This window comes from Protopterus annectens, chromosome 6.part0 (genome assembly GCF_019279795.1).
Source record: "Protopterus annectens isolate FY-2018-M chromosome 6.part0, PAN1.0, whole genome shotgun sequence".
NCBI classification, from domain to species: Eukaryota; Metazoa; Chordata; order Ceratodontiformes; family Protopteridae; genus Protopterus; species Protopterus annectens.
The window spans coordinates 1,663,778,197-1,663,790,324 of record NC_056737.1 but is presented as its reverse complement, the minus strand read 5'-3'; the positions used below and the strand labels follow the sequence as shown (position 1 = coordinate 1,663,790,324).

General features: G+C 45.8%; 1 protein-coding gene across 2 annotated transcripts in view; it reads left to right on the top strand.

Moving 5' to 3' along the window:
* Nucleotides 1-12,128, top strand: part of LPGAT1 (lysophosphatidylglycerol acyltransferase 1) — a 1,227,529-nt gene that overhangs the window by 876,222 nt on the left and 339,179 nt on the right. For both annotated transcript variants that reach the window (XM_044075074.1, XR_006365251.1), the window contains exon 5: nucleotides 11,961-12,087. In XM_044075074.1, the coding sequence (XP_043931009.1) occupies nucleotides 11,961-12,087 (127 nt within the window). The remainder of the gene's footprint in view (nucleotides 1-11,960; nucleotides 12,088-12,128) is intronic.

Genomic DNA, 12,128 nt, shown 5'->3' with positions numbered 1-12,128 from the left:
GACATTTGGAAAAAGAATCTGTCAGTATCAGACAATATGCAAATATTGAAATAAACAAATGCCTTTAAGCCTGCAGTATATGTACAGCAAAGAAAGTTTCCTAATAGTCACATTTTGCTATTTTGTGTCACTTCAGCATAATGTCTGTACTCTGTATTATATGGGCACTTTCTTTCTGTCTTTACTGGTACATTTTTATTCATGCAGTGATTCTACTTTAATGCTGACATTGTTTGCCGGTTTTGTTTTCTATATGCATGTACAGATATGGTTTCCCAAACCAACCATAATTCATGGATGTTCATCGTGTTACCCTGCTGCAATCATCACACTTGGGTTATCCTGTCGTCAGGCGGTCCTGCAGTCGGCCGGAATTCCAAACTCTTGGTCCGGCGTCGGTTGCTGTTGCTTCTTCCCTGATGTCAGTGCGCCAGGGGTATATATAATGCATCCAACACCATTTTCTTCAGTCTTTCTTGCCACGTGGTGCCCGAAGCAGAAGCAGTTCACAAGTGCCGGTCGGCCGACTCCTGAGATTTTCGAAGTCGAATTTCAGATCCGAAGTCTTCAGTAAAGCTAAGTACCCCATTGGGGAAACTTTTCTTGCCTCAGACCGATGTCAGAAAAAGTTAACAATTGTATTTCTTGTGGGAAACAAATGCCTCATAAGGATTTTCATTCTTACTGCATACCTTGCTTAGGCCCAGACCACGACATCACTGGTTGTCGTTTTTGTGCTAGGTTTAATAAGCGTACTATAAAAAGACGCTTTGATTTCGCACGACACTACTTCGGCAGAAAATTTAACTACACTATGCCGTCGGAGCAACCAGCTACCGGCGTGCACAAAAAACGCAAGGACAAGGACAGGCAGCCTAGACCCAAGCCAGACTCCGAGGCCTCGGCTGGTCTGGTCTCTGGTTCACCGGTCTTCGGTGAGGTTCCGACACAGCTCCTGACTACCACAGATCTGGAACCCGAGACCGCTTCGGAGCTTTTGGCGGAGAGTACTAGGCCGACGCAGCCATTTTGTTTACCCCCTACCGACGACACTGCTGATAAAGATGTCAGTGCTGCAGAAACACCTTCGGTTTCTGAAGGCGTCTACAGACCGACGACGCTCACCATAAAAACGTATCCTAAGACTAAGACTCCTATTAAACCTAAAAAGACTGCACTTCAGTCTCCAGTTCAAGGCCCCATGCCTAAGAAACAGATGCTCAAAATGGCTGAAGATTTGATCTCTTTAATCAGGGGTACCCAACCCCCACCCGACAAAAGGCCTAGACAAGAGGAAGATTATGCCTCCACTGAACAAGTCTCTATTTCCTCAGGCTCCTCTGAGGACCAAGATTACTCTTTCTCCCCTTATGAAGATTCTGATGCTGCGGATTATATTCCCTCAGCTTCTCCCCCTGAAGACTACTCCTTTGGGGAAACTTTACACACTATGAGGGAACATTTTCACTGGGAAGGTCAGGACTACTCTGACTCAAAGAAAAGGCTCAGAGAGTTTCTTTTACTCCCCCAGCACAGACCACTTGCCATCCCCCCAGTTTTAGACATTGTGGATGATGTTTACTTAGAATCCAGTTTGAACCCAGATTCTCTGCCTCCTGCTCCAGCCAAACCTGACAGATACTGTAGAGTGCCTGATTCCCACAAATTCCTTTATAAAAGCCCTGTTGCTGATCCAGAGACTATCTCCCAGGGTCCCAAAGGGGCTAAGGCTTCTATGGCAAAAAATCCTGTACCCTCTGAAAGGGACTCCAGAGCACTAGACAGGTGGGGGGGGGGAAGGTTTACACCTCAGCCACTCTAGCTATGAGGGCATTAAATTACCAATTTCACATGCTAAAATATCAGCAATTTCTAATGTCTCAGTTAAAACAAAAAATGAGCACACTCCTTCAACAGTCTGAATTGAAAGAAATGCAGGATCTGTTACATGCAACTGAACAGGTGGGCAAACATACTTTACAATGTGGTTTTGATTCTTTGGAGGCTTCCTGCAGAGCAGCTGTCACTGGGTCTGTTATACATAGGCATGCTTGGTTAAAGGAACAAACTCTGCCTGATCATGTTAAAGCAAAGCTTCTGGATGCTCCCTTACAGCAGGATGTTCTTTTTGGAGTTAAAGCAGAAGAAGTCTTAAAGAAAATGGAGGATCAGGCAAAATCTATGCAGACAGTCAAAGAATTTCTACAGGTACAGCCCCCTCGCTTCAGCAGAAATTGGCCAACAAAAAATTGGTCCTTTCCAGCTACTGACAGACCACAGAGGGGTAAATACAGACGTCCAAGAGGCAGAGGACAACCACAAGCCCAGTACAAACCTCGACAATGGGGCACTGCAACGCAGAAGGGAGGAGAAGACAGGTCCTAAGCTACCAGAAGGCAAACTCAATGACTTGCACCTCATCTGGCCAAGCAACACTCTCTTGGCAGCCCTCTTGGGAGGAAAACTCGCACTTTTTTCAGACAACTGGCACATTGTCACAAAGGACAAATGGGTCCTAGACATAATTTCACGAGGATACAGATTCCATTTTCACACCTTGCCAATGAAAAGAGGAATGCCAAACTTGCCACAAAATCAATGGCAGAGGCAAAAAAACAAATTACAGCTCTCATGGACATGAGAGCCATTCAACTGGTACCTACTCCAGAGCAATGCCAAGGATTTTACTCAAGACTCTTTCTAGTTCCCAGAAAGGACAATGCCTGGAGACCAATTCTGGACCTTTCAATTCTAAACACCTTCTTACAAGTACCCAAATTCAAGATGCTAACACTACAACAGCTTCTTCCCATGTTGGGCAAGGAAGCATGGCTAGTAACGTTAGACCTCAAGGAAGCATACCTGCATGTCCCTATCAGACAAAGTTGCAGAAGATACCTCCATTTCATTGCAGGTTCAACCCATTACCAATTCTCTGCACTGCCCTTTGACTTATCTACTGCGCCCAGGGTCTTCACAAAATGCCTGGCACCAATAATTGTATACTGCAGACAAAGAGGAATTCAAATATACCCATACCTGGACGACTGCCTCATCAAAGCAGAAAGCAAGGACACCCTCTTACAACATCTGGCTTTTGTAAAACATCTTCTAAGTTGCCTGGGGTACACAGTAAACGAAAAGAAATCAAAACTAGTACCCTCATAAAACATGGCATTCCTGGGTGCCAGCTTGAATACAACGGCCCAGAAGGCTTATCTGAAGCCAGACAAACAACTACAACTGACTCAATATTTCAAAACAATGGCAACAAAGACCCAACTATCTGCAAGAAAAATTCTGCAGGCCTTGGGCTTCATGGCATCTTGCATACTACTAATACCATTTGCAAAGTTGCATATGAGGAAATTACAGTGGTACCTAAAAGCATATGGTCTCAACACAGCCACAGCTTGGACACAATATCTATCATTCCCTGCCTACAACAGCAGTTTCTGTGGTGGTCACAGGCATGTCACCTCAACAAGGGTCAGCCTTTCACCTTGCCCCCAGCCAGGCAAACTATGACAACAGATGCATCGGACTACGCCTGGAGGGCACACATGGCAGGACAGTGCGTTCAAGGCGTATGGACTGCAGATCAAAGGAATCTGCACATCAGTCAAAAAGAGATGCTAGCTGTACAGAATGCTCTGACAGCCTTCAAGAATCTATTACATCCAGGACAACTTACAATAAGGACGGACAACACCACAGTAATGTGGTACATAAACAAACAAGGGGGTACACACTCCTACCCTCTATGCAGGCAAGCAATGACCTTGTGGAACACAGCTCTGGCTTACCAAGTTCAGTTACAAGCTCAATTCCTGCCAGGAAAAAAGAACACATTGGCAGACGACCTCAGCAGAAACATCATGGATCCCCAGGAGTGGAAACTGGATCCACAAGTATTTGCAATGATAACTCAAAAATGGGGCCTTCCAGACATCGACCTGTTTGCCAGTCCTCAAAACTATCAACTAACAAAATTTTGTACAAGGACACTTCACCATCAAGCTTCGAAAGTGGACGCACTCTCATTCAGTTGGAAAAACCTGACAGTATATGCCTTCCTCCATTGCCTCTCCTCACAAAGGTGCTTCTGAAAGTCAGAAAGGAGAGACCACGACTGATACTCATAGCCCCAGACTGGCCACGCCAGCACTGGTACCCACTATTGAGGAATATGGCCCAGGGTCCACCTTGGATTTTACCACAAATTGCCCATTTGCTCACACAGCAAAACAATCAGATTCTTCACAGCCAACTCAAAACCTTAAATCTGGCTGCATGGCAGATCACCTAAGCATCCAGCCAGCTCCTCTTTCCCAAGCAGTTATGGATGTTATTCTGGAAGCTAGGAGGCCCAGCACCAGGAAGGCCTATTCGGATAAATGGAAAAGGTTTTGCGCCTGGAACCAAGCTAAAGGCCAAAACACACTTCAGCCTCACATGCCTCAGATTCTACAGTATTTAACTGAGATGTTGCACAAAGGATTTTCTTTTTCTTCCATTAAAATCCATACATCAGCTATTTCAGCCCATTACAACACGGATCCACCCTTATTTTCGCATCCACTTCTAAGGCCGTTCCTCAGAGGGGCAAAAAACATTAGGCCCTCCCAGGAGAGCACCTACACCAACATGGGACCTCAATTTTGTTCTGGAAAAACTTACGCTACCTCCCTTTGAACCAGCTTTCTCTGCAGATCTACAGTTTCTATCATGGAAGACTGCCCTGCTGCTAGCAATAACTTCAGCTAGAAGAGTCTCAGAGCTGCAGGCACTAATGGCAGTGGAACCTTTCCTCATTTTCCATCAAGACAGAGTTTCTCTACGAACTAATCCTTCCTTCATGCATAAGGTGGTTTCCAGTGTGGCTTTAAATCAATCCATCCACTTAACCACCTTCTTCCCAAATCCACAGAACAAAGGAGAAAGACTCCTGCATTCCTTGGACATTCACAGGCAACTTCGTTACTACTTGGATAAAACTAAGGCTTTCAGAAAATCTGACCAGCTCTTTGTATCCTATGCTACAGCTTCACAAGGGAAGGCCATATCAAAACAGACCATTTCCAAATGGATAGGACATTGCATTCATTTTTGCTATACCCATCATGGAAAACCAGTACCTGCTACCATTAGGCCCCACTCTACCAGGGCAACAGCTACATCTACAGCCTTCCTCAGGGGGGTTCCTACCAAGGAGATTTTGGAAACTGCAACTTGGAGTTCAGTATACACCTTTACCAAACACTATCACTTACCACTTTACTCTAAGACTAGAGCTGGCTTCACCACTGCAGTTCTGCAGGGCCTTCTAGCCTCCTCTAACCCTCTAACTCCTCCACCCATCCTTAGCTTTGGGATTCTACCCAACTGTGATGACTGCAGCAGGGTAACACGATGAACATAGTACAGTTTTGTACCTACCATAAATGTAGATGTTTGAGTGTACACCCTGCTGCAGTCCAGGTTACCCTCCCTCCTGATCTAACTGGCTAAAATCTCTGCAATACCTTCCTGATGTGTTTGCTTATAGCTGGAGGGATTTTGTGTTTGTGCAAAAATTACTTAATTTGGTACTAATTACTGACCACCTTTTTGGGGGCACCTGACATCTGGGGCAAGAAAAACTGAAGAAAATGGCGTTGGATGCATTATATATACCCCTGGCGCACTGACGTCAGGGAAGAAGCAACAGCAACCGACGCCGGACCAAGACTTTGGAATTCTGGCCGACTGCGAGACCGCCTGACGACAGGATAACCCAAGTGTGATGACTGCAGCAGGGTGTACACTTCGAACATCTACATTTATGGTAGGTACAAAACTGTACTTTGTCATAGTTCAGTCATTAGTTGGCTTCATTTGCAAGACTTCAAATCCATAATGTGCTTATTGCAGTTCCATTTTTTCCATGGATAATATGGAAGTTGCATTCAAATGTTCTTCGTGTTTCACTGTTGCAGTCCTCATTTGTGGGTTATCCCTGCTGTGGTAGTCCTCGACTGGCCCGGATACCAGAGTCAGTGTTTTTGTGCACCAGTTGCTGCCGCCTGTAGTCTGACATCAGGTCATCAGTACTATAAAGCAAGACAGCCGACGTCGTTACATCAGTCTTTCTTGCCGTGGAGGCTGTAGCAGAAGCAGTTCGCACGAGTGCTGGTCGGTCGCTACCAGAAGTCAAATTTCAACACAAAACATCTAAAGCCAAGTACTCCATTGGGGACCCTTTTTTCTTGCTCTAACCGATGAAAAAGTCAACTGTCTCGACTGTGGAAAGCAGATCCCACACCAAGACTTTCATTCTTACTGCATCACTTGTCTAGGCCCAGACCACAACGTCCCTCATTGCCAGTTCTGTGCCCTCTTTAATGGGAGAATCATTCAACTTAGAGCTCTTTTTGTAGACAATTATTTTCGTATTCTGTCTTCGAATTCCAATATGGCGTCCATCTGCCACCAATCCGCTGATATTCCGAAAAAATGTAAAGATAGAGACAGGCCATACAAGGCTAAGCCTTCTGACAACACTACTGCTACGCAAGTCGTCAGTTCTCTGGAATTCAGTGAGGCGCTTTCGCAGCCCCTGATGCCCGACTTGCTTTCTACGCAGTCCTCTGCCGAGACCCTTTCAGAGTCCGGTATGCTGCAGAAATCCACTTCGTCTTCTGAGCCTTTGGCTGTCTCTGCCTCCGTTGGGTCCGGAGCCATGATGCAGCCACCGGCTTCTGAGGAGGCTGTTCGCACTACCAATTCTAGACAAAAAAAGTCTTCTCTTCCGACTACCATTTCTCAGAGATCGACGGATTCTCTCACGCCTCGAAACCAGGCCACTCCTAGGAAATCTGCTTCTAGCCAACATCTTGCTACTGCTCCCCCACCCCAAACTCAAATGCTTAAAATAGTGGAAGATTTCATCTCCCTTATCCAAGGTACTCAAGCCCCCACTCCAGAAAGGAAAATACTTCCTTCTCCAGAAATTATGACAGACCAATAGTCTGAGGAATCTAATTATTCTGCCTTTGAGAGGAACAGCAGCCCTTAACTGTTTATGAAGATTCAGATACAGAGGAATCCATCCCTTCTGCCTCCCCTCCAGAGGACCTCTCAATCAGGGAAGCCCTTCACTCCCTCAGGGAACATTTTCAGTGGGAATCTCAGGACTACCCACAGTCAAAGAAATGACTTAGAGAGTTTCTGGACCTGCCCCAGCACAGACCCCTGGCCATCCCACCTATTCTAGTAGTGGTGGATGATGTTTTCCTTGAATCCAGTTTAGCCCCTGATGCCCTGCCTCCTGCTCCAGCTTAACCTGATAGGTACTACAGAGTACCAGATTCCCACAAATACCTGTACAGAAACCCTGCTGCAGACCCTGAGGTCATTACACAGGGACCCAAGGAGCGAAGACTAGTTCTGCCAAGAATCATCTTCCTTCTGACAAAGACTCCAGAGCTCTGGACAGATGAGTTAAGAAAGTATACACCTTTGCAACCTTAGCTATCAGAGCACTCAATTGTCAGTTCCATATGTTAAAATATCAACAACACACTTTGGAACACTTAAAGCAGAAGATTGCTACCTCTCCTGACAGTGCCAACTCAAAAGAGCTGGCAGAATTACTGCACTCTGCTTATCAAGTGGCCAAGCACTCTTTACAATGTGAATATGATGCCCTAGAAGTCTCTAGCAGGCAGAAGTGACAGGATCTGTTATTAGAAGGCATGCATGGCTGAAGGAACAACCTCTCCCTGATCGTGTCAAATCTAAACTTACGGATGCACTCCTAGATAAGGAATGCCTGTTTGGGGAAAAAGCAGAAGAGGTGCTTAAGATGGAAGACCAAGCAAAATCTGTGCAAACAGTGCAAACAGTAAAAGATTTCTTTCAAGTTCAACTTTCCAGATTCAGCAGAAACTGCCCCTTTAAGCACTGGGCCTTCCCTGCACCCAGCAGACAGTGACAGGACATCCAGGCCCCTATTACAGGGCCAGCAAAGAAGCAAACAATGGACCACTTCCACCTCTAGGACAGGGAGTTCTAAGCCAAGCTTCTATGGTAAGCACTTACAATGACTCTCCCTCCCCCCTCTGCCCTCCTTTCAATCATCTAAAACTAGGAGCAAGGCTCACACTCTTCAAGGAAAGTTGGGTCTCTATAACCAAGGACCAATGGCCAAGGACCAATGGGTATTAAAAATAATTTCTCAGGGATACAGATTCTCCTTCAGTCAACTCCCAATTCCAAGAGGGTACCCAGACCTCCCCCTAAACCAGTAGGCAGAGGCATTAAAATAGGTAAAAACACTAATATCCCAAGGGGCAGTAGAACCTGCCCCTCCGGATCAAACAGGAAAAGGTTTTTACTCCAGACTATTTCTTGGACCTAGAAAAGAGGGCACTTGGTGCCACATTCTGGAGCTATCCAAACTGAACACCTCCTTGGTTGTCCCCAGATTCAAAATGCTAAACTTGCAGCAGCTCCTGCCTATGCTAACACAAAATGCCTGGCTGGCAACACTAGACCTAAAAGATGCCTACCTCCACATCCACATCAGGGAATCATGCAGAAAATTCCTGCACTTCAGAGTAGGCAGTCAGCACTTTCAGTTCTCTGCAGGGCCCTTTGGCTTATCTACTGCTTCCAGAGTATTCACCCAATGCTTGGTCCTGGCTATAGCATTCTGCAGACCGAGAAATATACAGATTTACCCTTACCTGGACGACTGCCTCATTCAGACAAACGGCAAAGAAAAGCTGCTCTGGGATCTTCTCCTTGTCAAAAAAAACTCCTAACTTCCCTAGGGTTCACTATCAATGAGAAAAAAATCAAAGCAAAACCCTACCAGGAAAATTGATTTCCTGGGAGCTGTGATAGACACAGCAACCCTAATGGCTTTCCTATCCCCAGAAAACCAGGGCTTAATGCTTCCCTAATTCACCCAGCTGGCTTCCAGAACTTACTGCGAGGAAGTTCCTGCAAGCCCTGGGATACATGGCATCTTGCATCCTTCTCATCCCTGTTGCCAGGCTTCACATGAGAAAGCTTCAGTGGTACTTAAAGAACCTTTGGTGTCAGCACTCTGTCCCTAGAGACCAATCTCTCACTGATCCCTTGCATAAGGGACAAATTCCTCTGGTAGGCAGAGGCCTGTGCCATAAACAAGGGTCTTCCCTTCATCCTCCGCCCTTCTGGCCAGACAGTCACCACTGACACCTCAGACATAGCTTGGGGTGCTCACGTAGCAGGCAGGTATACCCAAGGCCTCTGGAATGCCCAGCAACTTCACTTGCACATCAACCAGAAAGAAATGATGGCAGTGCAAAACGCTCTGACTTCCTTCGAGCCCTATCTCAAGCCAGAGACCCTCCTTATAAAGACAACACCACAGTAAGGTGGTACATCAGCAAGCAGGGGGGCACCCAGTCTTACCCCCTGTGCAGATTAGCCATGAATCTATGGCTTACAGCCAATTCCATGGGGCTACACCTAATGGCCCACTACTTACCAGAGATCAACAACACTCTGGCAGACCACCTAAGCAAAAACTTACTGGACCCCCACAAATGGCAGCTCCACAGAGAAATCTTTCTGCAGATCACCCAGGAGTGGGGGACCCCAGAGGTGGACCTCTTTGCCTCACACCTCAATCACCAGCTGCACAAGTTTTGTAGCAGGGAGTATCACCTTATAGCATGGAAGGTGGATGGCTTAACCTTCCCCTGGAGCTCCCACTTGTATGCATACCTTCTTCTGCCCCTTATTCCCAAGGTTCTAATCAAAATAAGAGAGGAGAGACCAAAGGCCATCCTCATTGCTCCAGATTGGCCCAGACAACATTGGTACCCCATACTATGCAGTCTGACCTTAGAGCTCCCCCAAGGTCAGACCTCTTGACCCAGGAGAGGGGGAAGATACTGCACCCAGACCTACAGACTCTCAAACTTTCAGCATGGCTCATACACTAAAAACTAACAAGAAGTCACTGTTCAGCAAACAGGTCCTGGACATCATCACAGAGGCTAGAAGGCCTGGCATAAGAAAATCTTTTGCAGGAAAATGGAAAGATTCTGCTCCTGGAAACAATCAAAATGGAAAAGATTCTGCTCCTGGAAACAATCAAAAGGGGGCAGTACCTCCCAACCTCCCATCCCTGTCATCCTGGATTACTTAGCAGAGTTGCTCAATAGTGGCCTCTCCTTCTCTATTAAAATCCATGCCTCGTCCATCTCTGCCCATTATGATTCAGACCCACCCCTCTTCTCTCATCCTTTGATTAAGCAATTCCTCAGAGGGGGCTTTTAATATCAGGCCTCCCAGAAGACCTCCTACTCCACTCTGAGGCCTGAATTATGTGTTAGAGAAACTAACCTTACCTCCTTTAGAACCTGCCACTTCAACAGAATTGAAATACCTCTCCTGGAAGACTGCCTTCCTACTAGCTATCACCTCAGCCAGAAGAGTCTCAGAACTTCAAGCTCTCATGGCTGTCGAGCCCTTCATAATTTTCCATGCAGACAGAGTCTCCCTGAGGACTAATCCCTCCTTTATGCCCAAGGTGGTATCTAATGTGACCCTTAACCAGGCCATACACCTTCCCACCTTCTTCCCTAACCCTCAAAACAAAGGGGAAAGAATTCTACACTCACTAGACGTGCACAGACAACTCAGATACTATCTGGACTGCCCTAAGCCATTCAGAAAAACTGACCAGCTTCTTGTAAGCTTTGCCCAAGGGGCAGAGGGGAGGCCAATCTCCAAACAAACCATTTCCAAATGGATTTCACACTGTATCCATTTTTGCTACAGACTACATGGGAAACCCATACCCAAGTCGATCCATACCCACTCCACTAGGGCAACCTCCACTTTCCACTGCCTTCCTCAGAGGAGTAACTACCAGGGACATATTGGAAACAGCCACCTGGACCTCTGTCCATACCTTTACAAAGCATTACCACCTACCTCTCTTTTCTAAGTCTAGGGCAGGGTTTGCCTCTGCAATTCTTTAGGGCCTCCTGTCCCATATATAGCACTCTGTATCCTTCCTCCCTTTACCACAACTTTGGGAATCCTCCCACAGGTGATGACTGCAACAGTGAAACACGAAGAACATAGTACAGTTGTGTACACTTGCCATAAATGTAGATGTTTGAGTGTATTTGCTGTTGCATTCTTGGTTTCCCTCCCTCCATCCCCCTTTTCATGTCTTCCTGTAGGGGGACACATGCTTCCCAGGGTAGCTTTTAGCCACCATGACCACTTCTGTCTTTTCCCTTGGGCTTCTGATGGGTTAGGGCAAGAAAAACTGATGTAATGATGTTGGCTGCCTTGCATTATAGTACTGACGACCTGACGTCAGACTACAGGCAACGGCAGCCGGTGCACAAAAACATTGACTCTGGTATTTGGGCCGGCCGAGGTCTACCACAGCAGGGATAACCCACAGGTGATGACTGCAACGGTGAATACACTTGAACATCTACATTTATGGTAAGTGTACACAACTGTACTTTTTGTATGCATCTGTCTTTTGCTATGTTCTTCTAATGTAGACATAATGTGCATTTATCTGTGAAGTTTTTCATTCTTGGGAAATTAATGTCTTTTTAAAACCAGCTCTCTCTAAAGTTGACTTGTTTCACTTGCAGTACTAACCAGCACATAAGTTTGGCAGAGTTGCTCTATCAACTACTGTTTGTCTTTGTGGTTTAGTAAAGGATTTTTTTGGTACGTGCCACTGTGAACACTTTTTTGAGTTCTAGTTTACATGTCTCTGAATAGCTTTTACTCATATCAGTATGTAACCTGAATTTTTAATTCCTCAAAAGAGGTATAGATAGGATTTTAGGAGAGAGTACGTTTTGAAAACAGTTCATTTTGTTTTGTCTGGTAAAACATTACAATTGTTAAATTTAATTGTATTTCCTTTTTGCCTTATTTGAAAGTGAGAAAGCCAGCCAGCCTTCAGTGGGTTGTAGACGTTACCATTGGATACCCTAGTGCAAATCCCATAGACATCCAGACATGGATACTTGGTTACAGGCCGCCAACAGTGATACATGTGCATTATAGGTAAGCACAATCCATTTGTATTTTAATGGTTTTGCTTTTCA